This window comes from Tenrec ecaudatus, chromosome 7 (genome assembly GCF_050624435.1).
Source record: "Tenrec ecaudatus isolate mTenEca1 chromosome 7, mTenEca1.hap1, whole genome shotgun sequence".
Taxonomy (NCBI): Eukaryota; Metazoa; Chordata; class Mammalia; order Afrosoricida; family Tenrecidae; genus Tenrec; species Tenrec ecaudatus.
The window spans coordinates 155,433,865-155,460,244 of NC_134536.1; the positions used below are offsets into that span (position 1 = coordinate 155,433,865).

General features: G+C 42.9%; 1 protein-coding gene and 1 pseudogene across 1 annotated transcript in view; one reads left to right on the top strand and one right to left on the bottom strand.

Moving 5' to 3' along the window:
- Positions 1-24,284, bottom strand: part of BLOC1S5 (biogenesis of lysosomal organelles complex 1 subunit 5) — a 65,229-nt gene extending 40,945 nt beyond the window's left edge. Inside the window, exons 1-2 of the mRNA XM_075555281.1 lie at positions 24,091-24,284; positions 14,945-15,027 (exon numbers count right to left, since the gene is read on the bottom strand). Of these exons, the coding sequence (XP_075411396.1) occupies positions 14,945-15,027; positions 24,091-24,211 (204 nt within the window). The 5' untranslated portion in view covers positions 24,212-24,284. The remainder of the gene's footprint in view (positions 1-14,944; positions 15,028-24,090) is intronic.
- LOC142453003 (ubiquitin-conjugating enzyme E2 C pseudogene) lies at positions 1,879-2,577 on the top strand (annotated as a pseudogene).
- Positions 24,285-26,380: the final 2,096 nt, after the last annotated feature.

Here is a 26,380-nt window from a genome sequence, read left to right on the forward strand (position 1 = left end):
CACTTCTTTTAGAAATAAAATTTTATAAAGAGATGATTATGTTGCCATGAGGCATTATCTTTAAAATAGATAAATGCTGAACAACTCTCATTTTAACGTGACTCGGTTGTTCATAAATTGAACTGCATTTAAGTGGTAGAGATAAGATGAAAATTGGAGGAAGTTTTATCTCTGCTTTACCACACTTCCCTGTCCAACTGCACAACTGTGGACAGAAGCCAGTACTAATCAATATGAATACCAAAAACCCATTGCCATCAAGTCACCTCAAACCCATAGTGTCCCTATATCAGGTATGAACCTTTCCAGAAAAGACAGTCTATCTTTCGCCCAATCTGATCAGCAGTCCAATATTTAGGCAACTGCATCACCAAACCTCATACTCAATCTAACATGATTACTAGGGGTAAGATATGCAAAAGAGTAATATAAATCTACATCCAAATCTAAAGTCTCTAAAATGCATCTGGCTTTTCCTTCTAATGTGCAGGGAACTAAGAAAGGGTAGTTTTGCCTGATGTGCTGGGAAGTTTCTGTAGCACACTTAGTCCTCAGACCAACTGGAAAGGTGACTGGGTGAAAAGACTGGATCAAGGGCTCTTCAGAAAAAAATGATTCTATTATACTTCATTGGAGATAACAGCTCAAACTTGGCCGACACGCAACATTTAAGATCGTTAAGTGAACATTTTTAGTAACAATGTAGCAATGCCTTACTTACTTGGATCTGTGTTTTTTCTTTTCTTTTGTTGTAAATCATTATATTAGGGGCTTTTCCAACTCTTATCACGACCCATCCATCCATCCATCTATTGGGTCCAGCACATTTGTACATTTGTTGCCATCATAATTTTCAAAACATTTTCTTTCCACCTGAGCTCTTGGTATCAGCTCATTTTCTTCCTCCCCCACGGACCCTTGATAATTTACAAATTATTATTTCTTCATGTCTTATAATGTCCGATGTCTCCCTTCCACCCACTTTTCTGTTGTCCATCCCCCTGGGAAGGGGTTATATGTAGAACATTGTGATCGGTTCTCCCTCTCTCTCCCCACCTTCCCCTTACCCTCCTGGTATTGCTACTCTCAATAATGACCTAGAGGGGTTTATCTGTCGTGGATTCCCTGTGTTTCCAGCTCTTATCTGTACCTGCGTACATGCTCTGGTCTAGCCAGATTTGTAAGGTAGAAGTGGGGTCATGATAGTAGGGGGGAGGAAGCATTAAAGAACTACAGGAAAGTTGTATGTTCATCGGTGCTATACTGACTTGTCTCCTCCCCACGACCTTTCTGTAAGGGGATATCCAACTGCCTTCAGATGGGCTTTGGGTCTCCACTCCACACTCCCCCTCCTTCACAATGACATGATTTATAGCTCTGGGTCTTAGATGCCTGATACCTAATCCCATCGACACCCCATGATCACAGAGGCTGGTGTGTTCTTCCATGTGGGCTTTGTTGCTTCTCAGCTAGATGGCTGCTTGTTTATCTTATCAACTCTACCCAGTTTGAACATTTTATTCTTTAGTATTTCCTTTATTCATTTCCTTGGCAACCTTGTGTGATACCATGGGCAAATATAAATATCCGAGTTTCACATTAAAAGCAATTTCCTACAATAATGCCTTTGTCATTTGCTTATTAAGTCTTTATTTTTCCTAAAGATATTATAAAATAAAATTATTTGGTTCAAATTGCTGTAAGTTCTGAATTAACAAAGTAATATTTGGCAGTACTTGCTACCCTTTTCTTAGTAACTACAAATATTTGCATAATAGCTCTATGCCAAAGATTAAAAAATATATATTTTATCATTTAATCACAAAAAAATCAAGTATTCTCCAGTCTCCGGAGATCCCGTCTGCCAACACCGGGCGAATGGCCTCCCAAAACCGCGACCCAGCCGCAGCCAGTGTCGTCACCGCCCGGAAAGGAGCCGAGCCCAGCGGGGGCGCAGCCCGGGGTTCTGTGGGCAAGAGGCTACAACAAGAGCTGATGACCCTCATGATGTCTGGCGACAAAGGAATCTCTGCCTTCCCGGAATCAGACAACCTTTTCAAGTGGATAGGGACCATCCACGGAGCAGCTGGTACAGTCTATGAAGACCTGAGGTATAAGCTCTCCCTGGAGTTCCCCAGTGGCTACCCTTACAATGCACCCACAGTGAAGTTCCTCACCCCCTGCTACCACCCCAACGTGGACACTCAGGGTAACATCTGCCTGGACATCCTGAAGGACAAGTGGTCTGCCCTGTATGACGTCAGGACGATTCTCCTCTCCATCCAGAGCCTGCTGGGAGAGCCCAACATCGACAGCCCTTTGAACACACATGCTGCGGAACTCTGGAAAAACCCCACAGCCTTTAAGAAATACCTGCAGGAAACCTACTCAAAGCAAGTCTCCAGCCAAGAGCCCTGACCTTCCCTGTCCTTGTGTTCTCTTCTCTTCTGTAGCTGTCTGTCCTCCCTCCACCCGGCTCCTTGATGTCTGTGTAGAACTCTTATCTCAAGCTGTGGTGTCATTTCTGTTGTGTTTGTTTTTTAAATTAAGTCTCCATTTGCACCCTGTGATGATTGTATTAAATAAATAACATTTGGGGTTGGTTCGGGTTTGAAAAAAAAAAATCAAGTATTCTGTAGTATGTACTTTGCTTCTGTTTTCAAGATGAGGAAACTGAGTCTTAGTAAATAAAGTTATCACAGGCCATGAGAAATGCCAGGATCTGAAAGCAGGTATATCAACTCCAAGTCCCATGTTCTGTCTACTGGTTAACAGTCTTCACTCCAAAAAACGTTAGAGGGCTTAACAATGCGGAAAGAAAACAATTCCTCTCCTTGCAGGCACATGACCACCTTGATTTGGTAAGGGAGGAGTCTACTTCAAAAGATGGGAACCTAAAAATCGCATATTCAAAGGCATAACAGTGGTACTTCTTTTAACTTTCATTCAAGATTCAGCATTCACGGAAACCACCCCATTGTTCAAAAACCACCAACATAACTAATGGTGACACTTAGATTCTAGGGATCACTTGGCCACGACACACCTGCGGGTCTCTCCAATTCGGGGCTCAGTTTCTAACACCTGCGAGGCTTGGATTCCAGAGGCTATCTTAATTCTAAAGAGTCTATCTGAATTCTAAAAGTCTTTGCCGCTTTTAATAGAAAGTAGATTTTGAGAGTGGCATTTATAAATATTCTTTTTAAAAATAAAAGTTAGTACTTCAAATTAACCTGGCTTTGTCAGGCGGGGAGTGACTTATAAAAAAGAGTAATGGATGTAAGGAAATCCAAAATTATTAAGAACCTCCATGCCCAAGACGTTGTTTCCAGCATTGTACATACGACAGAGTAGGAAAGTCCCTAGTCTCATGGTGCCTAGAGTCTAACGAAGGGCCAACCCAAACCCACCGCCATCCAGGTCATTCCAATGAACAGCGGCTCTACATAGGGAGTCTGGGATTGAAGATCTACAAAGGGCAGAGGGCCTCATCGTCCTCCCTCAAAGTGGCTCTTGAATTTGAACCACCAACCTTGTCAGCTAGTCAAATGGTTACCCTACAGTATCGCTAAGGCTGCTTTCTAATGAAGGAAGATTGTAAATAAACAAGAAGGAACAAACACACAAGGCATTAATAAAAGCATACGGCCCACAGAATTCTAAGATGGTTCCCACACATATACCTTTGCCCAATGAAAGATGAATCTAGGTGTGCTGTGAAGTAGTTCTGTAGATATAATTACCGTATATACTTGTGGATAAGCTGAGCTTTTCAGCACATTTTTAATGCAGTTTTTATGGTAAAATTAGGTGCCTTGGCTGATATGTGGGTTGATTTGGGTAAGCCTCCAAATCAACTTACTTTAAGAAAGGGGCCTCAAAGGGCCTGATTTCGTAAACTGTTCTTCTCTTTTCAGCAAGGGATGAGATCTCTTTTCATACATGGGAGGAATTCCAGATGAAGGAGACTCTTTGGTACTAGCTTGAAGACAGTGAGGCCATGTGGCTAAAAAACCAGGTGGTCCATAGTTTGCGACTCTGATCGACAACCAGCACGAAACTGGAGCTTCCGTCTTACCAAGGCAAGGAACTGGATCCTGCCACAATCACAATAGTGTAGACAAGGACCGGAGCTACAGGTCAGAACAGAGCTTGGTATACTTTGTGATGGGTCTTTAGAAAACAACTATAGACCAATATAAACAAGCAGTGACAAGTAAATGGTGTATTTCTACTCTTTAATGCATGGGACCACCATGAGCTAGCATTAATTTGAAAGCAGAGTTTTGTCTTTGATTTTTTAAGAGAAGTAAATTAAGGTTACATGACACAGTGATGGCTTTAGAGTCAAAGGTAACATTTTTTAAATAGCAATCTAAACAAAGAAGGGCAAAACTACTGCCACTGCATAAATTCCAACTCCAGCAACCCCATATAAGGTTTCCAAGACTGTAACTCTTTATGGGAGAAGCCAGTTCAGGTAATTGCTAGTACAAAGGCAGGAATGCTCTTGGTGTGCTTTTAAGAGAGAAAGAGAAGGTGGCTGGGGTATAGTTAGTGAAGAAACGAGTCACACATGATAACGGATCTCCCCCAGGGGGGGTTAAGTATAGGTAGGTAAGGTGTTAGACTCTACTTTAAGTATAGAGAAGCCATGGGAAGGGGGGGAGCATATATATTATGTAAGGATGTGGAATGATTTGGTTTACAGCACTTCAGGTAACTCTGGGAGAAAGCTTGTTTCACAGTGATCAGACTGGAAGCAGAGAGACCAGACAGAAAGAAGTCTATGGCAAGAGCTCTGCTGAGAGATGGTGACGGCTGCATTCAAGCTAGCGGTAGTGGTAAGAGCAACAGGAGACAGATTCAAGATGTTTGGGACTGTCTAACATCTGACTGTTGAATAGTGCGGAAAAGAAAACTTTAATGTAACCCGCACATGTCTGGTGGTATCATTTTCTATGCGGGTAAGGAAAGGTCTTTCTCAGACTGGGCAAAGGTGGAATCAATAGTTCTCTCCTACTCCTGTTGGTCATGTTGTTTGAGATACTTGTGTTCGTCTGGATTGACTAGAGAAACAAATTCAAAGACACTCATATGCATGTAAGAGTTTTATATCAGAGTAATTATATACTAAGAAAATAGCTCAGCCCAGTACAGATCAAGTCCCTAAGTCCAATATTAGCCCTTATGTCCAAGAGCAGTCCATAAATTCCTCTTCAGACTCACTCAACACATGCAATAGAAGATCACAGGCCAGTGGGTGGAAAGTATTGTGGATCCAGTGGCGGTGGAAGCATCTCAGCATTGGCGTGGGTCTCCACATGGCTCCTCCAGTTCCTGGGCTCTGGCTTCATCAGCGTAGCTCTATATGACTTATCAACAGGAAGGTGTAGCAGAGAGTGTACCTGGCCTCCAGTGAGCTATTTAATCTCCTCCTTCTCTCCAAATGAGATGAAGCTGCCACCTGATTGACAGGCTAGACTCTGCCCCTTCACAAGTTGACAGGAGATTATGTAACTGCCACAATACTCTAATGTCCAGGTCAAGTAAGTGGCTGGCTATAGTGATCTGGCGATTCGGAAGGAGGTCAGGGAGAAAAATCTGTACTTGGAAGGAGTCAGCAAGGCCCTCCCTAGACAGGTAGCACTGTGTACGTGTTTTTTTATACTGTTATGGTTCACTGATGTGTAAAATTACCATAGGTACATTGGTCTGTTGTACAGTCTTGCAACTCTCATCTGGGCTACCTATTCAGAAACCTGGGTCCAGGACATTCCCTGATAATGGAGGCTGAGAACAAAGCTTTCTTCTGTCCAGTTCCTTTTTCCTTCCAGGGAAATCCTCCTCCTGCTATAGGGGTAGTGAGTACTTTTTTGCTCTGCTTATATGTGCGTGTCATATGGCCAACCCCACTACTATGTTCCTGCGGTGAGGAAGGAACACAAGAGAGTGTGTGTGCAGACCAACAAAAAGCTCTGCACTGGAAAAGTGGCCTGCTGGTCTTGAGGGCTGGTGCCCACTGGTGCAGCTGATCTTGCAGAGTTGGTACAATGCAAACAAAGCATTGCTCCACCTACTGTCTGTGTATGATTTGTACTTTAGGTTGTAACCCAGTCCTTGGTCTGACAGTTTGCTGTAGTAAACAATTAGGATATTTATTTTTCCTAGTTTATCACCCAAGATTTTCAAGGTAATTAATGGTGGAATTATAATTGCGCCCTGTCTGGCTCCCTCTCACCCCCCAACACACACACACACACACACACACACACACACACCAGGGCATAACACAAAGGGAGCACAACAAGCAGCAAGGGGAGCAAAGCAACAAAGTCCCCGAGGAATTCTGAAAACAACTTTGGATTCCGGGTTGGGGGTGGAGGGGTGGGCTGGTAGAGGGTGGAGGGGGGGGCATTGCTTTGGCACTGCATCAGACCCAATCAGAAAGCATCCATAAAGGTCAGCAGACAGACCTGGAACTATTCATGGGCTCCCCCACCCCTTTTTCATGTCTATCTACATAAAATAGGCAGGATAAACAAACCCGAGAAAACAACGGGACCAAGGGTTCCAGAGGCACAGGGGAGAGGAGGTAGGGGAAAGGAATGGGGAGCCAACCAGCTCAGAGACAAGACAAGAGAACAACAAGAGATCTAAAATAGATGGCGAGAAGGGCACAGAATGCCTGGTAAGGTTCCATCAAGTGCAATGGAGCCAAGAGGAAGTAAAGAGAGCTGAATGAAGGTTGAACATAAAAGTGGGACAGAAGGAAACTAAAAGGAAATAGAGAAAAGAAACAGGAGGCAAAAGACATTTTATAGAGGTATAAACATAGGCAGGTACATATGTAAATATATTTATAATAATAGGGACATAGGTCTACACACATATATTTATAGGTTAAGTATTAAGGTAGCAGACGAACACTGGGTCTCTACTCAAGTACTGTCTCAATGCAAAAAGTTTGTTCTAATAACCTGGCATTCCGTGATGCTCACCTTCCAGACACGATGGCTGAAGACAAAATGGGTGCATAAGCTAACATGGTAAAGAAAGTTGATGGTGTCCAGTTATTAAGAGATATAGCATCTGGGGTCTTAAAGGCTTGAAGTTAAACAAGTGGCCATCTAGCAGGGAAGCGAAAAGCCCACATGGAAGAAGCACACCAATCTGTGTGATCATGAGGTGCCATGAGGAATCAGGTATCAGAAGACCTAAAACATACAAGCATTTCAATGCAAACGAGGGGGATCAGAATAGAGGCCAGGGTCTATCTGTAGACAATTGGACATCCCCTCACTGAAGGGTCACAAGAAAGGAACAAGCCATCCAGGATACAGTATAACAACAACAAAACATACAAAATTCCTCAGATAAACCCCTCAGGATCAATAATGAGTGTAGTATATTGGACAGGGTTCTCTAGAGAGACAAACCAGATTGCTAGTAATTGTATATAAATATATTTATAAAGATAGATATATAATTCAAGAAATAAACCGTTAAATAATATACAGATAGATAATACAAGAAATTAACAGTTAAATTATAAAGCAGTGAGACACTAGCAGTCCTTCAAGTTTTGAGGGTTGCCAGTTGCCAGTCCTTCTGTAGAGAGAGCTGGGCTATATATACCCAGGCAGCAAACAGCAAGGCAGGTCCCCAACTGTCATCAACTGTCGGTCCCCAGCTCCAGAGATGAACATTCCAATCATGTGGGCTTAAAGGGACCTCAACGTACAGTGACACAGTCCACAGGCTAGGCATCCCACAGGTAGTGTACCCCTTTAAACTGAGGCACAGAATAACCAAGGTGAGGCTCACCGAGCCATTTATCCCTCTGCCCTTCAGTTAATCCTACTTGTGTTTATCGGCCAGGCTGGCACAATAAACTATAGCAAGTAGTGATACCATTAGTGTAGAGGGAAGGTGGGAAAACAAGGGGAAGAAAGGGGGAAACAATAGTCATGATCAATGTAAAACCCCCCAGCCCAGGGAGACAAACAACAGAAACATGGATGAAGAGAGACCCATGAATTAACCAGACTTTGGGACCCTATCTTTTTTCTTATGTCTACCTATGTCTCTCTATAATTTTGATCTGATCAGAGCTGTTTCAGTGGAATTTGTTAATATTGGTAGTTACTGTGCACAATTGTGCAGCACATTTGCCTGCACATATTGAGTACGTATTTGTGAGTCCATTATCTCCTTTCCTTACCTTCCAAGTTTGTTGTGGTGTTTACACACTCACATACAACCACATCCACATACTTGCTTTGAGAAATATAAAAACTGAAAGGCCCTACAATTTATTTATGTGTGTTTGTGTATCTGTGTTTACTGAATTTCCTTATAAGCAAAAAATAGTTAATACCTTCAGCTGATAACAAAAGATTGAAGGTTCAAGTCCACCTGGAGGTGCCTCAGAAGAAAGGTTTGGCAGTCGACATAAAAAATCAGCCTTTGAAATCCCTCATGTGAAAAATAAAAATAACTTATAAATGATCAAGGGTTCATGAGGACAGGAGGTTGGAGGAGAGAGGGGGGAAAAGAGAAGCTGATACCAAGGGGTCAAGGAGAAAGAAAATGTTTTGGAAATGATGATGGCAACATTATGTACAAATGTCTTGATACAATTGATGTATGGATTGTTTTAAGAGGGGTCAAGGAGAAAGAAAATGTTTTGGAAATGATGATGGCAACATTATGTACAAATGTCTTGATACAATTGATGTATGGATTGTTTTAAGAGCTGTAAAAAACCCCAATAAAATGATTTATTAAAATAAAATATATCTGAACTTGCTTTGAGAAACTGAAAAGTGAATACCTAATTTATTTTCCACTGACTATGTCTGTGTAGAAAACCAGTTGTTAGGGAGTCAACTCCAACTCATACATCTTCATGTGTGTCAGAGCAGAACACTTCTCTAGAGGGATTTCAAAGGCTGATTTTTCATGAGTCGACTACCAAGCCTTTCTTCTGAGGCACCTCTAGACAGACTTGAACCTCCAATCTTTGGTTAGCAACTGAAGGGATTAACTATTTTCCTATAAGGAAATTCAGTAAATACAAACACATATAAATAAATTGTAGGGCCTTTCAGTTTCTATATTTCTCAAAGCAAGTATGTGGATGTGTTTGTATGTGAGTGTGTAAACACCACAACAAACTTGGAAGGTAAGGAAAGGAGATAATGGACTCACAAATACATACTCAATATGTGCAGGCAAATGTGCTGCATGCTTGTGTACAGTAACTACCAATATTAACAAATTCCACTGAAACAGCTCTGATCAGATCAAAATTATAGATAGACATGAGGAAAAAAAAGTTAGGGTCAGAAAGCCTAGCTAAATCTTCAAAAGTCACATAGTAAAAAAGGCAACAGTGCCAAGGTTATAATAAGTTCAAAAAATGTATTAACTAATTATGACAGGCCCATACTTTTTGCTCAGTGCTGGGAATACTAAAATGAACAAAATGTAATGCCTATTTCCAAAGTATTCACCAGAGGACAATTATGTAAACAATTTCCAAAATAACATGGCAGGTGCTATATAAAAAAGACCACGACCTGTCTGTCAATCTGTCATACTGTGATGGCTTGGGTATTGCAGGTCAGTCAAGGGGAACAGGTTTCAGCAGAGCTTCCAGACTGAGGACAGACTCTGAAAAAGGACTAGGATGTCCACTTCTGATAAACGAACCACTGAAAACCTTATGACGAGCAGTAGACCCTGGTCATATATACTGAAAACCTTAAAAATAGCAGTAGGACGTTGCAGGATAAGGTTCCTGAACAGGAGCCCCTCAGGTTGCAAGGCACTCAAAATAGGACCTTTTCAAAGGAGAGTCGAATGAACTGGATGGAATAAAACTTTAGGGATCTTCATTTGCTGATGGGGCATGACTCAAAATGAGAAGAAACAGCTGAAAATGTCTATGAATGATCAGAACATGGAATCTACTAAACAAGAATCTAGGAAAATTGGAAGTAGCCAAAAATAAAATAAAGACATACGATTGCCATCTAAAGTGTTGTGAGGTGAAATGGACTGGCATTTTGAATCAGATAGTCATATGGTTTACTACGTCAGGATGACAAATTCAAAAGGAATGGCATCGCACTCGATGTCGAAAAAGACACTGCAGGATCTATCTTGATATACAAGATAATATCCATACACGTGCAAGGAAATCTAGTTAATATAGTTCACATTTATGGACCAACCACTAAAGCACGTGATGAAGAGGCTGAAGAATTCTACCAACTCTGTCCATCTGAAATGGTTCAAACATGCAATCAAGATGCATTGATAATTATTAGCTTTTGGAATGCGAAAGTTGAAAACAAATTGGAAGGAAAAGTAGTTGGAAAATATGGTCTTTCTGTGCAATAATGAATTATTGTGGTATCCTTCCCCCACGCCCCATACACATACACACACTAACTCAAAACAATAATGACAGTGATAGTTAATAGGTACCAAGAAACACATTTCTTAAATCATTACAACAATCCTGTGAGGAAGGTATTATGTGCTTTTGTCTGTTATGCCCAGAAACAGTCTAATGCTACAACTCTGTCTTGAGTGTTCTGGTTTTGAGTTACCATCGTGTCAGTTCTGAATGTGGCTGGTAAGCGAAAAGCTGGCAGTTTGGGTCCGCCCAGACGCATCTTGGAAAAGCAGCCTGGTGATTCAGTCCCAAAATTTCAGTCACTGAAACCCTGGGAGTATAGTTCTACTCTGAGGGCACTCTAGGAGGGAGCGGGGAATGAGGAGCTGACATCAAGGGCTCAAGTAGAACGAAAATGTTTAGAAAATGATGATGGCAACCTATGTACAAATGTGCTTGACACCATGGATGGATATAGGGATTGTGATAAGAGCCATACGAACCCCCAATAGAATGATTTTAAAAAGAAAGCACAGTAGGAAGAAAATAAATAACAACATTCTTTGAAAGACAAAAAAACACAAACAACTTCTCTCCTTTTGACCAGTTTAGACGTCCTGCTTGGTTGGAGCCTCGTCTGAAATTAGAACCCCAGTTTACAGTCCTAAAGTTGTCTGAATAACACCAGGGGCCAATCATCCAACAGCAGTCACTCTGGATAGAGTGCTTAATGTACAGTGAGGACACAACGGCAATATGACACAGGCTGGACTGTTAGTTCCAGAATTGCTGGAAGGTAACATGCAAGGAGGGGAGTGATCAGTGATAAAACCAGACAACTAGGGGCTGGGTCACAGAAGAATGCATGGACTTTATGTTCTGTAGCTTGTGCATGTTGCCAAAGAGTATTAAGATATGAATTAGCCTGGAAGCAGGGTGAAAACCGGATCTGACGAGATGAAAATGCAGGTACACCAGTCAAAAGGGATGAAGACCGAGAAGATGAAATTGCAAACATGCAGCCGCTGAATCTGGGCCCTAACGAAGAGGGGCAGTGTGAGTCTCAAATTTTAACTGGAGTGCTGGGATAGGCACTGATGCTCTGAGAAAAATTAAAAGCAGGTCTTCCAAGCACAGATCCATCAGTCTCTAAAGTCTACGAATTTCACTCTCTCTAGCCCTGGTCACGTGCACAGAGCCATGGGGTGCATGTTGGACTGCTAAGCTCAAGGTCAGCTGCTGGAAACCACCAACTGCCCCATGGAAGATGGGGCTGTCTACTCCTGTAAAGACCGACAGTCTCGGAAACTCTTTATGTTCTGTAGCTTGTGCATGTTGCCAAAGAGTATTAAGATATGAATTAGCCTGGAAGCAGGGTGAAAACCGGATCTGACGAGATGAAAATGCAGGTACACCAGTCAAAAGGGATGAAGACCGAGAAGATGAAATTGCAAACATGCAGCCGCTGAATCTGGGCCCTAACGAAGAGGGGCAGTGTGAGTCTCAAATTTTAACTGGAGTGCTGGGATAGGCACTGATGCTCTGAGAAAAATTAAAAGCAGGTCTTCCAAGCACAGATCCATCAGTCTCTAAAGTCTACGAATTTCACTCTCTCTAGCCCTGGTCACGTGCACAGAGCCATGGGGTGCATGTTGGACTGCTAAGCTCAAGGTCAGCTGCTGGAAACCACCAACTGCCCCATGGAAGATGGGGCTGTCTACTCCTGTAAAGACCGACAGTCTCGGAAACTCACCGGGCCAGCTCTATCGCACGCCTGTAAGGTGAGTACGTTGAGATGGACTCAGGAGCAGTGACTCTTATACAGATCTAGGTTTACATAGGGTTGCTGAGTTGGAACTGACTTAATACTATGAAGTTTGAGTTTCGTTTTTTTTTGCTGTTGTTTTGGTTGGGATTTTTTGGTGCAGTTTTATATAGGAAAAAAACCATCAACACATATTGTTTATCTTGCAAAGTAGTATTTTTGCAGTTTTATATAGGAAAAAATCATCAACGTACACTGTAAACCACAACCTGGTGATGTTTGTATTAACTCTATGAAGAGGCCATACCTCTATAGAAGTTTCACTTTGTGTATCTGATGAACACAGGAGGAGAAATCAGAGATTTTTACATTCAAGAATGTGCCGTGCACATGTTCACATTCACACAATTCTAACAGTGTTGTTTTTAAAAAAATAAGTTCTGTTAACCCAGTTCTCCAAGATGTGAATGCAACATGCCAGCGTGCAGAAGGGAACCAGTGGAGAGATCTGAGGGGCCGGCCCCAAAACCAACTATGTGGACACCTGCCCCTCCCCACAGAAGAACTTATTTGAGAGGGCAGCACTGAAATGGCAGCCCAGGAAGAGGGACATGTCTGATCGGAGCACATGGGAGCAAACGAAGGGGGAAGAAGAGAGAATGGAGCACATCCAGGCCCACCGAGCCTTAATGAAGAGATTCCCACTCAGAGCAAACAATCCATAGAGAAGACCATATGGCCGGCCCCATTATGAGACATGACATCCCTCACTGACCCATAGCACTACAAAGGACAACACTGGAGACACAGTGTGGGAATTGCGCCCAATCTGATCCCACCACACCAAGGCAAAACACTAAGGGTGTGCAACAGAACAGCAAGGGGGACAGAGCAAGGAAGTCCCCAGGGAATACCAAAAATAGACTTTAGGGCCAGGGCTTGGCGCCATATAAGACTCAACCAGAAAACACCCCTAAAGGCTAACAAACAGTCCTTTAACTAACTACAATTTTTTCTTATTTGTTGTTGTGTTTTGATTTGTTTTTTGTCATTGGCTTGTTTCCTTTTCTTTTTTGTTTTTGTCTTGTTTTTGTGCATGCTCTGTCTTGTTTGTTGTGCATGTTATTATCTCTGCAGGACTTTCTAAGTAAAATATGCTGGATAAACAACTTGGAGGAGAAAACAACAGGACCGACAGTTCCAGGGGACATGGGAGAGGAGGAGGTGGTGGGGAAAGGAAGTGGTGTTAACAAACCCAGGGACAAGGGAACAAGTGATTCAAATTGGTGGTGAGGAGGGTATGGGAGGCCTGGGAAGCGTGGTCAAAGGTAATGTAACCGAGAGGAATTACTGAAACCCTACTGAAGGCTGAACATGATAGTGGGACAAGAGGAAAGTAAAAGGAAAGAGAGGAAAGAGCTAGGAGGCAAAGGGCATATATAAAGGTCTAAATAAAGGCATGTACATATGTAAATATATTTATATATGGGGGTATGGAAATAGATCTATGTGCATATGTGTATAGGTTTAGTATAAAGGTAGCAGATGGACATTGGGCCTCCACTCAAGTACTCCCTCAATGCAAGAACACTTTGTTTTATTAAACTGGCATTCCACGATGCTCACTTACCCGACACAATCGCTGCAGACAAAGTGGTTGAATAAGTAAAAGTGAAGAAAGCTGATGGTGTCCAGCTATCAAAAGATATAGCGTCTGGGGTCTTAAAGGCTTGAAGATAACACAAGCGACCATCTAGCTCAGAACCAACAAAGCCCACATGGAAGAAGCACACCAGCCTGGATGACCATGAGGTGCTGAAAGGATCAGTTATCAGGCATCAAAGAATAAAAAAATCATATCATTGTGTGCTCACCTCCCTGATACGATTGCAGAAGACAAAGTGGGTGCTTAAGAAAATGTGGTGAAGAAAGCTGATGGTGTCCGGCTATCAAAAGATATAGTGTCTGGGGCCCTAAAGGCTTGAAGGTAAACAAGTGGCCATCTAGCTCAGAAGCAACAAAGCCCACATAGAAAGAAGCACACCAGCCTGTGTGATCATGAAGTGCCGAAGGGATCAGATATCACGCATCATCAGAACAAAAAATCATATCATTTTGATTGAGGAGGAGTGTGAGTGGAGACCCAAAGCCCATCTGTAGGCAATTGGACATCCCCTTACAAAGGGTCAAGGGGAGGAGACAAGCCAGTCAGGGTGCAGTGTAGCAATGATGAGACATACAACTTTCCTCTAGTTCCTAAATGCTTCCTCCCCGCCCACTATCATGATCCCAATTCTACCTTACAAATCTGGCTAAACCAAAGGATGTACACTGGTACAGATAGGAACTGGAAATACAGGGAATCCAGGAGTGGATGATCCCTTCAGGACCAGTGATGAGAGTGGCAATACCGGGAGGGTAGAGGGAGGGGCTAGAGAGTGGGAATCGATTACAAGGATTTCACATAACCAACCACCTCCCTAGGGGACGGACAATGGAGAAGTGGGTGAAGGGAGACGTCGGACAGTGCAAGATGTGACAAAATAACAATTTGTCGATTATCAAGGGTTCAATGAGAGGAGAGCGGGGAGGGAGGGGGGGAAATGAGGAGCTGATGCCAGGGGCTTAAGTGGAGCACAAATGTTTTGAGAATGATGAGGGCAATGAATGTACAAATGTGCTTTACACAATAGATGTATGTATGGATTGTGATAAGAGTTGTATGTGGCCCTAATAAAATGATTAAAAAATAGTAAGTTCTAAATACTCACTTCAAATTCTTTCACAAAATAACGGGTTTCACCTTGAATAACTGGTCTGTGATCTAAGAGTCTTGAGTGAATTTCTCCAAGATCTATAAAGACAAAATGAAAATCAGGGTCAATCCATGCTGTCTTAAAATGCCTAGTTAGCTTTATTTCCCCCCTCTCCCTATGATCTGTGAAGGTTAAGAGTGAGCTGCAATTCTGAATTAAAAAGGGATTATTTTCCTCTTGTGCAACTATCATGCTCAGCTTTCATTTGTGGTTCAGGAATTCCTCTCGGTTACATTGCCCTTGATCCAGCCCTGCCAGACCTCTTACACCCCCCTTGCCACTGACTTTGGATCACTTGTTGTTCCCTTGTCCATGGGTTTGTTAACAACCACTTCCTTTCCTCTGCCTCCCTGTCTCCCATGTCCCCCTGGAACTGTCATTCCGTTGTTCTCTCTTCCGGCTTGTTTATCCTGCCTATCCCTTCCACGTAGACATGCAGCAACAATATGCACCATCACAAGACTGAGTACAACAAAGCAACAATAGAAAGTAAAACAATAGCTACAACAACACACCAAAAAAACTCCTATTAATAGTTCAGGGTCTATTTGTTCTCCTTCACGAGTGTTTTCCAATGGAGTCTGATGGGGTGCCATGCGCTGGTCCGTCTTTCCCTGCGGACTTTATTGCTCTGCTCTCCCCCCACTGCTCTGCTGCATGCTCCCAGAGGCTGGCTTTGGCATAGTGGGCTCAAGACAGACACAATTCCCACCATGTGTCTCTAGTGTTGTCCCCAATGGTGCTATGTGTCAATGAGGAACACTATATCCCGTGGTGAGGTCGGCCTTGTGGTCATCTTTGTGCATTGCTGCTCTGAGCAAAAACACGGTCCTCAGGGCTTGGTGAGCCAGGATGTGCTTCATTCTTTTTTATTTTCTCCCTTCCCCCCTCATTGGCTCCTGTGTGCTCTAATCAGACAAGTCCCTCTTCTTGAGCTATGGGACCTGATAGTGGGACAAGAAAAAAGTACAAAGAAATAGAGGAAAGAACTAGGAGACAAAGGGCAGTTACAGAGATCTAAATACTGGCATATACAGATGTAAATATATTGATATACGACAAGGGGGAAATAGATCTATGTACATATATTTATAGGTTTAGTATTAAGAAAATAGATGGACAGTAGGCCCCTACTCAAGTACTTCCTCAACACAAGAACACTTTGTTCTAACAATTCAGCAGTCTGAGACGCTCACCTTCCTGGCATGATCACTGAAGACAAAAGGTGCACAAGTAAATGTGAAGAAACCTGATGATGCCCAGCTACCAAAAGATATAGCATCTGAGGTCATAAGGGCCTGAAGATAAACAAGAGGATATCTAGCTGAGAAGCAACAAAACCCACATGGAAGAAGCACACCAGCCTGTTCCGACTAGATCGCTGAGGACAAAGCGGGTGCTTAAGCAAATGCGGTGAAGAAAACTGATGGTGCCTGACTGTCAAAACATAAAGAATCTGGGGTTCTATAGGCTGGAAGATAAACAAATGGCCATCCAACTGAAAAACAACAGAGCCCACATGGAAGAAGCACACCACCCTGTGAGATCATAAGGCATCGAAGGGATCAGGTATCAAGCATCACAGACAAAAAAAAAAATCATAACATTGTGAATGAGGGGTAGTGTGGAATGGGGACCCAGGGCCCATCTGTGGGAAATTGGACATCCCCTGTCAGATGGGCCGCAGGGAGGAGACAAGCCAGACAGGGTGCAGTGTAGCAATCATATAACATACAACTTTCCTCTATTTCCTAAATGCTTCCTCCCCACCCCCGCCCCCACTATCATGATCCCAATTCTACCTTACAAACTGATTAGGCCAGAGGATGTTTACTGGTACAGATAGAAACTGGAAACACAGGGAATCCAGGACAGATGAACTCCTTAGGACCAGTGGTGAGAGTGGCAATACTGGGAGGGGGGAGGGAAGGTGAGGAAGAAAGGAGGAACAGATTACAAGGATGTACATATAACCTCCTCCCTGGGCGACGGACAATGGAGAAGTGAGTGAAGGGAGATATCAGATGGTGTAAGATATGACAAAATAATGATAATTTATAAATTTAACAAGGGCTCATGGGGGAGGGGGGAGCGGGGAGGGAGAGGAAAAACTGAGGAGCTGATACCAAGGTCCCAAATAGAAAGCAAATGTTTTGAGAATGATGATGGCAACATAAGTACAAATGTGCTTGACACAATGGATGATGTATGGATTGTGATCAGAGGTGTATGAGCCCCCAATAAAATTATTTTTAAAATAAATAAATAAACAGCCTTTGCCATCAGTAGATGGCTGTAGACAAAAAAAGGGGGGGGAGATTATTATCCACTGCCATGAGCCCTGGTGGTGCAGTGGGCTATGCATTGGCCTTCTAACTGGAAGGTCTGCAGTTTGAAGGCACCAGCTGCTCCACAGCAGAAAGAAAAGACTTTCTACTCCCATAAAGAGCTACAGTCTCAAAAACTCATAAAGGCAGTTCTCGCCTGTCCTACAGTCATGATGAGTTGTCATCAACTCAATCCTAGTTGAGTTTGATGTGGGCTTTTACTATCCACCACTAGCAGCTGTATAAGTTGGTCCAACTAGCAAAGTTTATGTCTAGGTATGTATCCTAGAAAAACTTTTGTGGAAATGAGTGAGACAAGAATATATGTTTACTAGAGCATGGGTGATAGAGAATTCTGAAAGCAGCAAAAGAGAAGCAAATTAACACATAAGGGGTTATCAATAAGATGAAATGCTGACTTATCCTCAGAAACATTGGTGGTTCAAAAGCAGTGGAATGACCTAAAATGCCAGGAGAAAACAACTGTCAACCAAGACATCTAGCTATGGCAAACCTGTCCTTCAAAAATGAAGGCAAAATGGAACTATTTCCAAAGAAAAAATATACTGATGGAGTTCATCACTATGAGACTCATCCTATAAAAATGCTAGAGTCCCTTAGGGGGAAATGAAAGAACATTAGATAGTAACTGGAAGCCATATGAAGAAAAAAATTCCCAGTAAAAGTAATTTCATAGGTAAATATAAAGGTCAATTTTATGCCTTATAATTTTGGTTTATAATTCCACTTCTTATGTCCTATGTGATTTAAAAGACAAATGCATAAAAATCAATTAGAAATGTACATTATTGGGAACACAGTATGAAGATGCAATTTTTAACAATACATTAGGAAACTGGGGAGAACAGTATACAAATTTTTATATGTTATTGGAGCTAAGTCAGTATTAATTTAATGCAGGTTTTTAAGCAATTTGGATGTTAAATGCAAGCCCCAGAATAATCAACAAATCTAAAGAAGAAAGTAAACAAAAGGGAATTAAATAAAAATCAATACACACAAAAGTATGCAGAAATGGAAGTGGAAAAAAATGAAGGGTCAAAAAAAGATGTAAGGCATGCAAAATCAGAATGACCGAACCTACAGTCATCAAGTTAATTCCAACTCAGAGCAAGCCTGTAGGACAGAGAAAAACTGCCCCCTTTGGATAGCCAATATGGGGATAGCCTCTCTTTCTTCCATGGAATAGCTGGTGGGTTCAAATTACTGACCTTGAAGTTAGCATTCCAAAGTGCACCTCTGCCACCAAAGCTCCTAAAATGGCAGAAGTACGTCCTTATTAGTACTCACTGTAAATGTAAATGGATTAAACTCTACAAACTAAAAATAGGATTGGCAGAATGGATAAGAAACATGATCCAAATATGTGCAATCTACAAAAGACCCACTTTAGATCCAAAATATTCCAAGCAGAGTGACTACATCAATATCAAGCATGGTAAACTTTAAATCAAGATGTTAAACAGCTAAGCGGTTCCTCAAAAGTTAAGCAAAGAATTACCATGTGACTTAGTAATTCTACTCCTTGGATATACCTAACAGACTGGAAAGCAAGTTCTCAAATAGATGCTTATACACCATTTTGAACGGCAGCATTAGTCACAATAGCCAAAAAAGTTCAAACAACCCAACTGTCCATCCACTGTCAAGGTAAATGCATAAACAAAATGTGACATATAAATATATTAAATATTATTCAGTCACTGAGAAAAACAAATATCAATAATGCTATAAGCTGAAATTTACAACCATGCTCCGTGAAATAAGTCAGACACAAAAGACAAATATTGTATAAGCTCACTTATATGAAATAGAATAAGAAAATGCACAGAGACAAGAGTTTATTATCAGTGGTCACTAGGGCAATGGTTGTACAACACAATGAAACACTATTGTTGAAGCCAGTGTGTCCATCCTTCTTATTGAGGTCTGTTTCTCTTTGATCCTCTACTGAATTAAACATGACATCCTTCTCCAGGGTAACGCTTTGTAGCATGTCCAAAGTACAAGAAACAACGGCATACTCCCCTCGCTTCTAAGGCGCATGCTAGCTATACTTGTCCCAGAATAGATATGTTCATTCTTCTGATAGCTCCTGGTATATGCTTCATCAACACCATAATTCATGAGTTAATTATTCTGAAAACTCTGATCAATAATGGAATTAAAGACAACAGAACTTTCCATGACCTTTCTGAAACTCCCACATACAAGGAGCCCTGATGATAAAGCAGTTAAAGTGCTTGATTGCCGTGGCCTGAGCCGACCAGGTGCTTCGTGAGAGAAGAATGTGGCAATCCGCTCCCATGAAGATTTACTATCTTGGAAATCCTCTAGGATAGTTCCACTCTGTCCTGCAGGGTTATTATGCATCAGAATCAACTCAATGGCATTGGGTTTGGCTACACATAATTATATACGATCTGGTGGAACAAACTCCAACTGCACTATGAGTTGACATTTTCATTCATTCGGGAAGTTGACAGATATTCAGAATGAGATTTGTCATCAATTGTCATTTCATCTTTTTGAAACGAGAAAACCACTCTTACACTTGAATTTTTCCCAGAGTGCTGTCCTTGTAAGCTGTATTCAGTATCACAAAAGTTTCTGCGGCATTTTTCCTGAGCAGGAAACAAAATTTCACAGCTACACACTGTTCTCTTAAGTCGGACATCACCAAAATATGAGGTTTGAGTGAAACTGCTTTTATGAAAAAACTCACTCTTACCAGAGAACCTTCCCAGGCAATGCCACTAGGTGCATTAATTCAGAGTGAATTGCTCGATGCTTGCCTAGCAAGAAAAAAGCTCCACTCTGCCCAGACCAATTCCAGCGTTTTGGGGGGTAACCCCCTCATATGTGTACCATATATACTCGAGTATAAGCCGACCCAAATATCAGCCGAGGCACCTAATTTTATCACAAAACTGCATTAAAAATGTGCTGAAAACCTTGGTTTATACACGAGTATATACGTACGTACGTACGTGTGTGTGTGTGTGTGTGTGTAGAGAGAATGTGAGTTCTGAGTAATGCAAAAGGTTAAACGCTCACCTACTAGCCAAAAGGTTGGCACAGTTCAAACCCACCTACAGACACTCTGAACTACAAGTCTGTTATTTGCTTCCAAAAGTCACAACCTGCTTGATGTAACTGAACTATGGAATGGTATGATATCTATATAGCTCCCAATAAAATGATTTTTTTGGGGGGGCGGGGAGTCACAATCTCGACAACTCTATAAAGAAATTTTACTCTGCACACATGGAGTCATGATGAGGCAGAATGTACTCAACAGCCACTAACAACAGAGATAGAGAGATAGATAAGAGGGCAAGCCAAAAAGCATTGCTACTAGGGTTCCAATTTACTCTAAATATTTTTATGCTCAGTGGATGGCTGGAGCAAGATCTCTGAATAATAATTTTTTCTTAGTCTTATTGTGCATTCCAGAAGAAAACCGTACAACAAAACAGTGGTTTCTGACAGGATCTACTGGGGCAACAAAATACAAAGCAGACAGGTCACCTCCAAAGGTTATGACTATTTTTTGAGATTCCAAAGGGGCAAACGTGACCCTTTTTCTCAAAAGACATAGAATGATTACAATAGCTTAATAGAAAGAAGTCAAAAGAAAGTTGAAAACTCCAAGTTGACAAAGACCAGGAAGATGCACTGAGATTTTTCCCCCCTGTTGTAATACACTTGTTCACTGTTCAACATTAGCAAGGGCAGTCCTTTGAGAATTTCACTGGGAAACCTTAGCCCATCCACACTACATGCCTAATCTTGCCCTTTCAGACTTTTTTTTTTTAATCAACTCTCAAGAAACACGAGTTGAGTCCCTGAACTGCCACTTTGACATGGTATAAATAAGAGATCCCAAAAGTCTGCAGCAATGAGTTAAAGAGATGAAAACACTGTCATCAGAGATTTATAGACCTAGGTGATGGGTATCTCGAGAAACAATAGCTTCCTATTTTGAAAATTTTATTTAAGGATTCTATGATTTTGCAGTAGTACATATATATATATTCCACTATTTTAACTGGCAAAATAATTATTTATATTTTATGTTCATGAAGTACGAGAGGCAAAAAATTGATCACTTTTATAATTTAAAAAGTGATCCTATGGTCTGAAGAGGAAGCAACAGACCAGAAGGAGGTGGGGGAAAGGAGTGGTGAGCAAACAACATCATAGAAATGGGAACAACTAGGGAATTAAAAGCAACAACAACAACAACAAAAAGCAACAACGAGGAGGATACAGAGATTCTGGTGGAGTTGAAGCACCAGAGAGGAATTTGTAAGAGGCAGAATCTAGCTGAGAGGAATTTTTAAGAGGCAGAAGAAGGATGAGTGTGATAGTGGAGCAGGAGGAAAATAAAAGGAAACAGAGGAAAGAACTAGGAAGCAAAGTTATTGATAGAGGTATAAACATAGGTGTATACATATGTAAATATAATAATTCATAAAAAATAGAGGTATTGGCCTATGTACAGATATTTATATGGCAATACATTGAGGAAGTGAAAGGACTTTGGGCCTCTGCTCAAGCCCTCCCTCAACGCAAGAACACTTTGTTCTAACAAGCTGGCATTCTGTGATGCTCACCATCCTAGCATGATCCCTGAAGACAAAATGGGTGCATAAGCAAATGTAATGAAGAAAGTGGATGGTGCCCAGCTATCAAAAGATATAGCGTCTGGGGTCTTAAAGGCTTGAAGGTAAACAAGTGGCCATCTAGCAGAGAAGCAACAACTGCACATGGAGGAAGCACGCCAGCCTGTGCGATCATGAGGTGTTGATGGAATCAACAGGCATCAGAAGAACTCCCCCCCCCCAAAGAAAACAATGTTGAAAGCAAGGTGGAGTGGGGGTCAGAGCAGAGACTCCAAATCCATCTGTAGCCAATAAGACAAGGTCACAGGAAGGAATGAGTCTAACAGGGCACAGTATAGCACCGATGACACACAACAGTCCTCTGGTTCTTTGAGGCTTCCTCACCCCCCACTACCACGACCCTATCCTGCCTCTCAGTTCTGGCTAGACAGAGCATGTAACCTGGTAAGAGCTCACAACACACACAAAATCCAGGTCAGATAAACCCCTCAGATAGAGAAACAGGAGTAGTGATACCAGAAGGGTAGGGGTAAGGTGGGGAGAGGCAGGGAGGGAGAGGGAACCGAACACAATGATTGACACATAACACCGCCCCCCCTCCCCGCCCCTGGGGATGAACAACAGAAACCTGGGTGAAGGGAGACAGTGGTCGGTGTAAGATATTAAAATAATAGTAATATATAATTTATCAAGGGGTCACGAGAGTGAGGGGTGGCAAAAAGAAGAGCTAATACCAAAGGCTCAAATAGAAAGTTTAGAAAATGATGATGGCAACATATGTACAAATGTGCTTGATACAATTGATGTATGGACTGTTATAAGAGCTGTAAGATACCCCAAGTCCGGAATAACTTTTTTTAAGTGATCCCATAATGAAACCAGAGCAGTTCTAGATATATTTTTAAGCATAGACCAATTTGGGGTTAACTTTTAAAACTTCCCCTGAATTATCTTGATGAATAAAATGAGTATTTCATGACTGCTGCCTCGCCTATACAAACCAGTATATTTTAGCCCTAACATGACGCATCATTCTCACACTAATTAAATCTGAGCGACAACCTGAAATACATGAGCCTACAAACAACCACAACCGTGTCGGCCAAACAGGTGAGATAAAAATGAAACAGGCACCAAACGCAGGCTGCCATTACCAACAGTCAAGTGTTGACGGACTTCAGAGTCTTAATTATAAAACCCACTACCACGGCGTGTACCCCAACTGGGCAACCCCAAAGGACAGAGTGGAACTCCTCCTTCCAAGAGAATCCATTTTTAGCGGACAGTCAGCTTCCTCTTTCTCCACACCTTCGACTTGAACTGTCTGTTCTTCGGTCAGCAGCCCAAAGCTTAACCCATTGCGCCACCAGAGCTCCGAGGAGTGGGCTCGGATAGCCAGCGTGGCTACAGGGGCTGGTAAGGGGATGGAGAAGAGAAAGTGCTGGATGTAGTGGGCAGAGACCTTCCAGCAAGGAAGCAGGGTTGCTGTGTTAGGGTGCATCAATCAGGATTCCATTCCGGGAGACTTTCCTTCCAGCTGACTACTCGCCTTCTCCCAGCGGAAAGCACACGGAGCACGGGGACTTTACAACTGTAGGGCGCTTTACCGTGGTCTAAGATACCTTCATCTGTTACCACACTTACTCCTCGCCTGCCCCCCTTTTTCTTAAAAATAAAAAATAAGTACACAGGTTCGGAGATGGGATAACGGGTAGGACAAGACTCGCAGCCACACTTTTACGGGCTCCCTGGAGGCACGGCCCCTTCCGGATCCCCAAGTTCAGCGCCCTTTACATTTCAGGGGGGTCGGGAGGGCTCGTCCACGCAGGATTGGGGCTGAAGAGAAGGGAGACCGGGGTGGGCCCCCTCGCTCCCGCCTGCGACAGGGAAAAACGAGGGAGCGGGAACACTCTGGATGGGTGGCGATTCCCAGGAAGCATCCGGCTCGAAAGAGACGGCGGGCAGGGGCACGACGCCTCCAACCACATCCACGAGCGCCGGGGGCTGCGGTTCGGCCCCGGCCGCCGCCCGGGTCAGAGGGCGCTGCGTGGGGTCAGAGGGCGCTGCGTGCGAGGAAGGGCGGCGTGGGGATCCGCCAGGCCCGCCGAGCCCCGTCCCTCCGTACCCTTGATAATGAGGTGCGCTGGCGAGCCTGGGATCCCCACCGAGTCCCTCTTCTTGACGCCGCCGCCGCCGCCGGGCGCGGCCTCACCGTCCCCCGGGGTCGCGGTGCCTCCGCCGCTCATCCCTGCCGCTCCGCCCACCGCGGAGGCGCCGCCAGAGCTGGACCTATACCGCCCGGTCGGCCGTCGCGGCCTTTCTACGTCATCGCACGGCGTCGGGCGGCCGAGTCCAGGGACCGGGAGATTCCGGAAAGACGCCGAAACCCTGAAGAAGCTGGGAACGCCATGATGGATCCGGGCATTTGTGGCCTGCCTCTGAAGGAATCCGAAAGAAAAGGAAAACGCACCGCCCTCAAGTCACTCCTGCCCTATAAGACAGAAGAGAATGGCTCCGCGGAGCTTCTGAAACGATCACTCTTCATGGGAGTAGAGGAGCTCATCGTTCTCTCAAGAAGCAGCTGGTGGATTTGAACCAGCAATCTTGAGGTTAGCAGACTAATGCCTATCCCGCTATGCCAGAAACGTTGGAGCAAAATTTCTGACTTAAGGTTTAGCAGGCTAGGGGATGAACTGGTGCTGTCCCCTAAGTGTTGAATTGCAAATGGCAAAGAAGGTTGTTCAAACTCACCAACCCTTCTAAGAGGGGAAAAAGTAAGAGACTTTGCTCTCTTAAAATGTACAGTCTCAGAATCCCTATATAGGGTTTCTCTATGAGTTTGAATCTATGTGATGGCAGCGGATCACATGGGAGTGAAGGTGTGAAGTGAAGTCACTGAATAATTGTAGTAATCTAAGTATTTAGCTGTTCTTAACTGCCACTAATATTTTATAAAGGATATATACAAGGGGGGAACATCCCCCCCGCCCCCCCCGCAAAAAACAAACAAACACGGAATTACACTGAATGGTGTGAAGCATTTGTAGTACTCATTTTTTCCTCTAGGCGAGCATTGAGCACTCCCTTTGTGATAGTGCACCTCAGTGACATCCCCTGGGAAAATTCTCCCTGGTCACAGTGAATTTTTTTATAAAAGCAGTTTCACTCAAACCTCGTTTGTTGGTGATGGCCAATTTAAGATAACATCATGGAGCTGCTCAGGAAAAATACTGCAGAAACTGTTGTGATGTTGAACATAGCTTCTTACAAAGACCTCTCTGGGGAAAACAAGTGTAAGAGTGGTTTTCGCTTTTCATAAAAGGTGAAATGTTGATTGATGACAAACTTCATTCTGGATGTCTGACAACTTCCCAAATGGACGAACATGTCAACTTGTAGTACATTTGGAGTTTGTTCCACCAGGTCAGACTGGTAGTCAAGCTTTCTATTTAGAGGTTCTGGAAAGCTTATGTAACTTTGTGAGAGAAAAAAAAAGGCCTGAATTGTTGCAGACAGGGATTGGTTTTGCCACCACAACAATGCACCTGCTCACACAACCATCCAGTTTTTGGCAAAAAAAAAAAAAACCAAAACAGCATGCCTCTCTTGGTCCACACATCTTACGCACACGACCTTGCTCCAGGCTTCTTCTTGTTTCCATGAATGAAGAGGGGTGTGAAAAGGTAACAATTTAAAGGAGTAGGAGAGGTAAAGAAAAAACCGAGGGAAGTGTTGTCAGCCATCTAAACAGATGAGTTTCAAAAATGTTTCCACGAATGGAATTGCAGATTTGACAAATGTATTAAGTGTAAGGAAGAGTACTGGAGGCACAGGGAATCCAGGGTGGATGATACCTTCAGGACCAGGGGTGTGAGGGGCGATGCTGGGAGAGCAGAGGGCGAGTGGGTTGGAAAGGGGGAACTGATTACAGGGGTCCACGTGTGACCTCCTCACTGGGAGAGGGACGGCAGAGAAGGGGGGGAGGGAGACTCCGGATAGGGCAAGATATGACAAAATAACGATGTATAAATTACCAAGGGCACATTGGGAGGGGGGAGCAGGGAGGGAGAGGGAAAAAAAGAAAAAAAAAAAGACCTGATGCAAAGGGGTTAAGTGGAGAGCGAATGCTTTAAGAATGATTGGGGTGGGGAATGTATGGATGTGCTTTATACAATTGATGTATGTATATGTATGGATTGTAATAAGAGTTGTGTGAGTCCCTAATAAAATGTAAAAAAAAATTTTTTTTTAAAGGAAGAGTACATTGAAGGTGATAAAGTTGTTTTGTTTTTTTAAAAATGAAATGCATAACTTGGGGGAAAAATTCTGGGTTTTGGGGGGTATGTGTGCATTTTCTAGTTTGGTCATTGCAACCATTCACAGAGGGGCAAGGGACCATTTGTAATTTTGCTTTA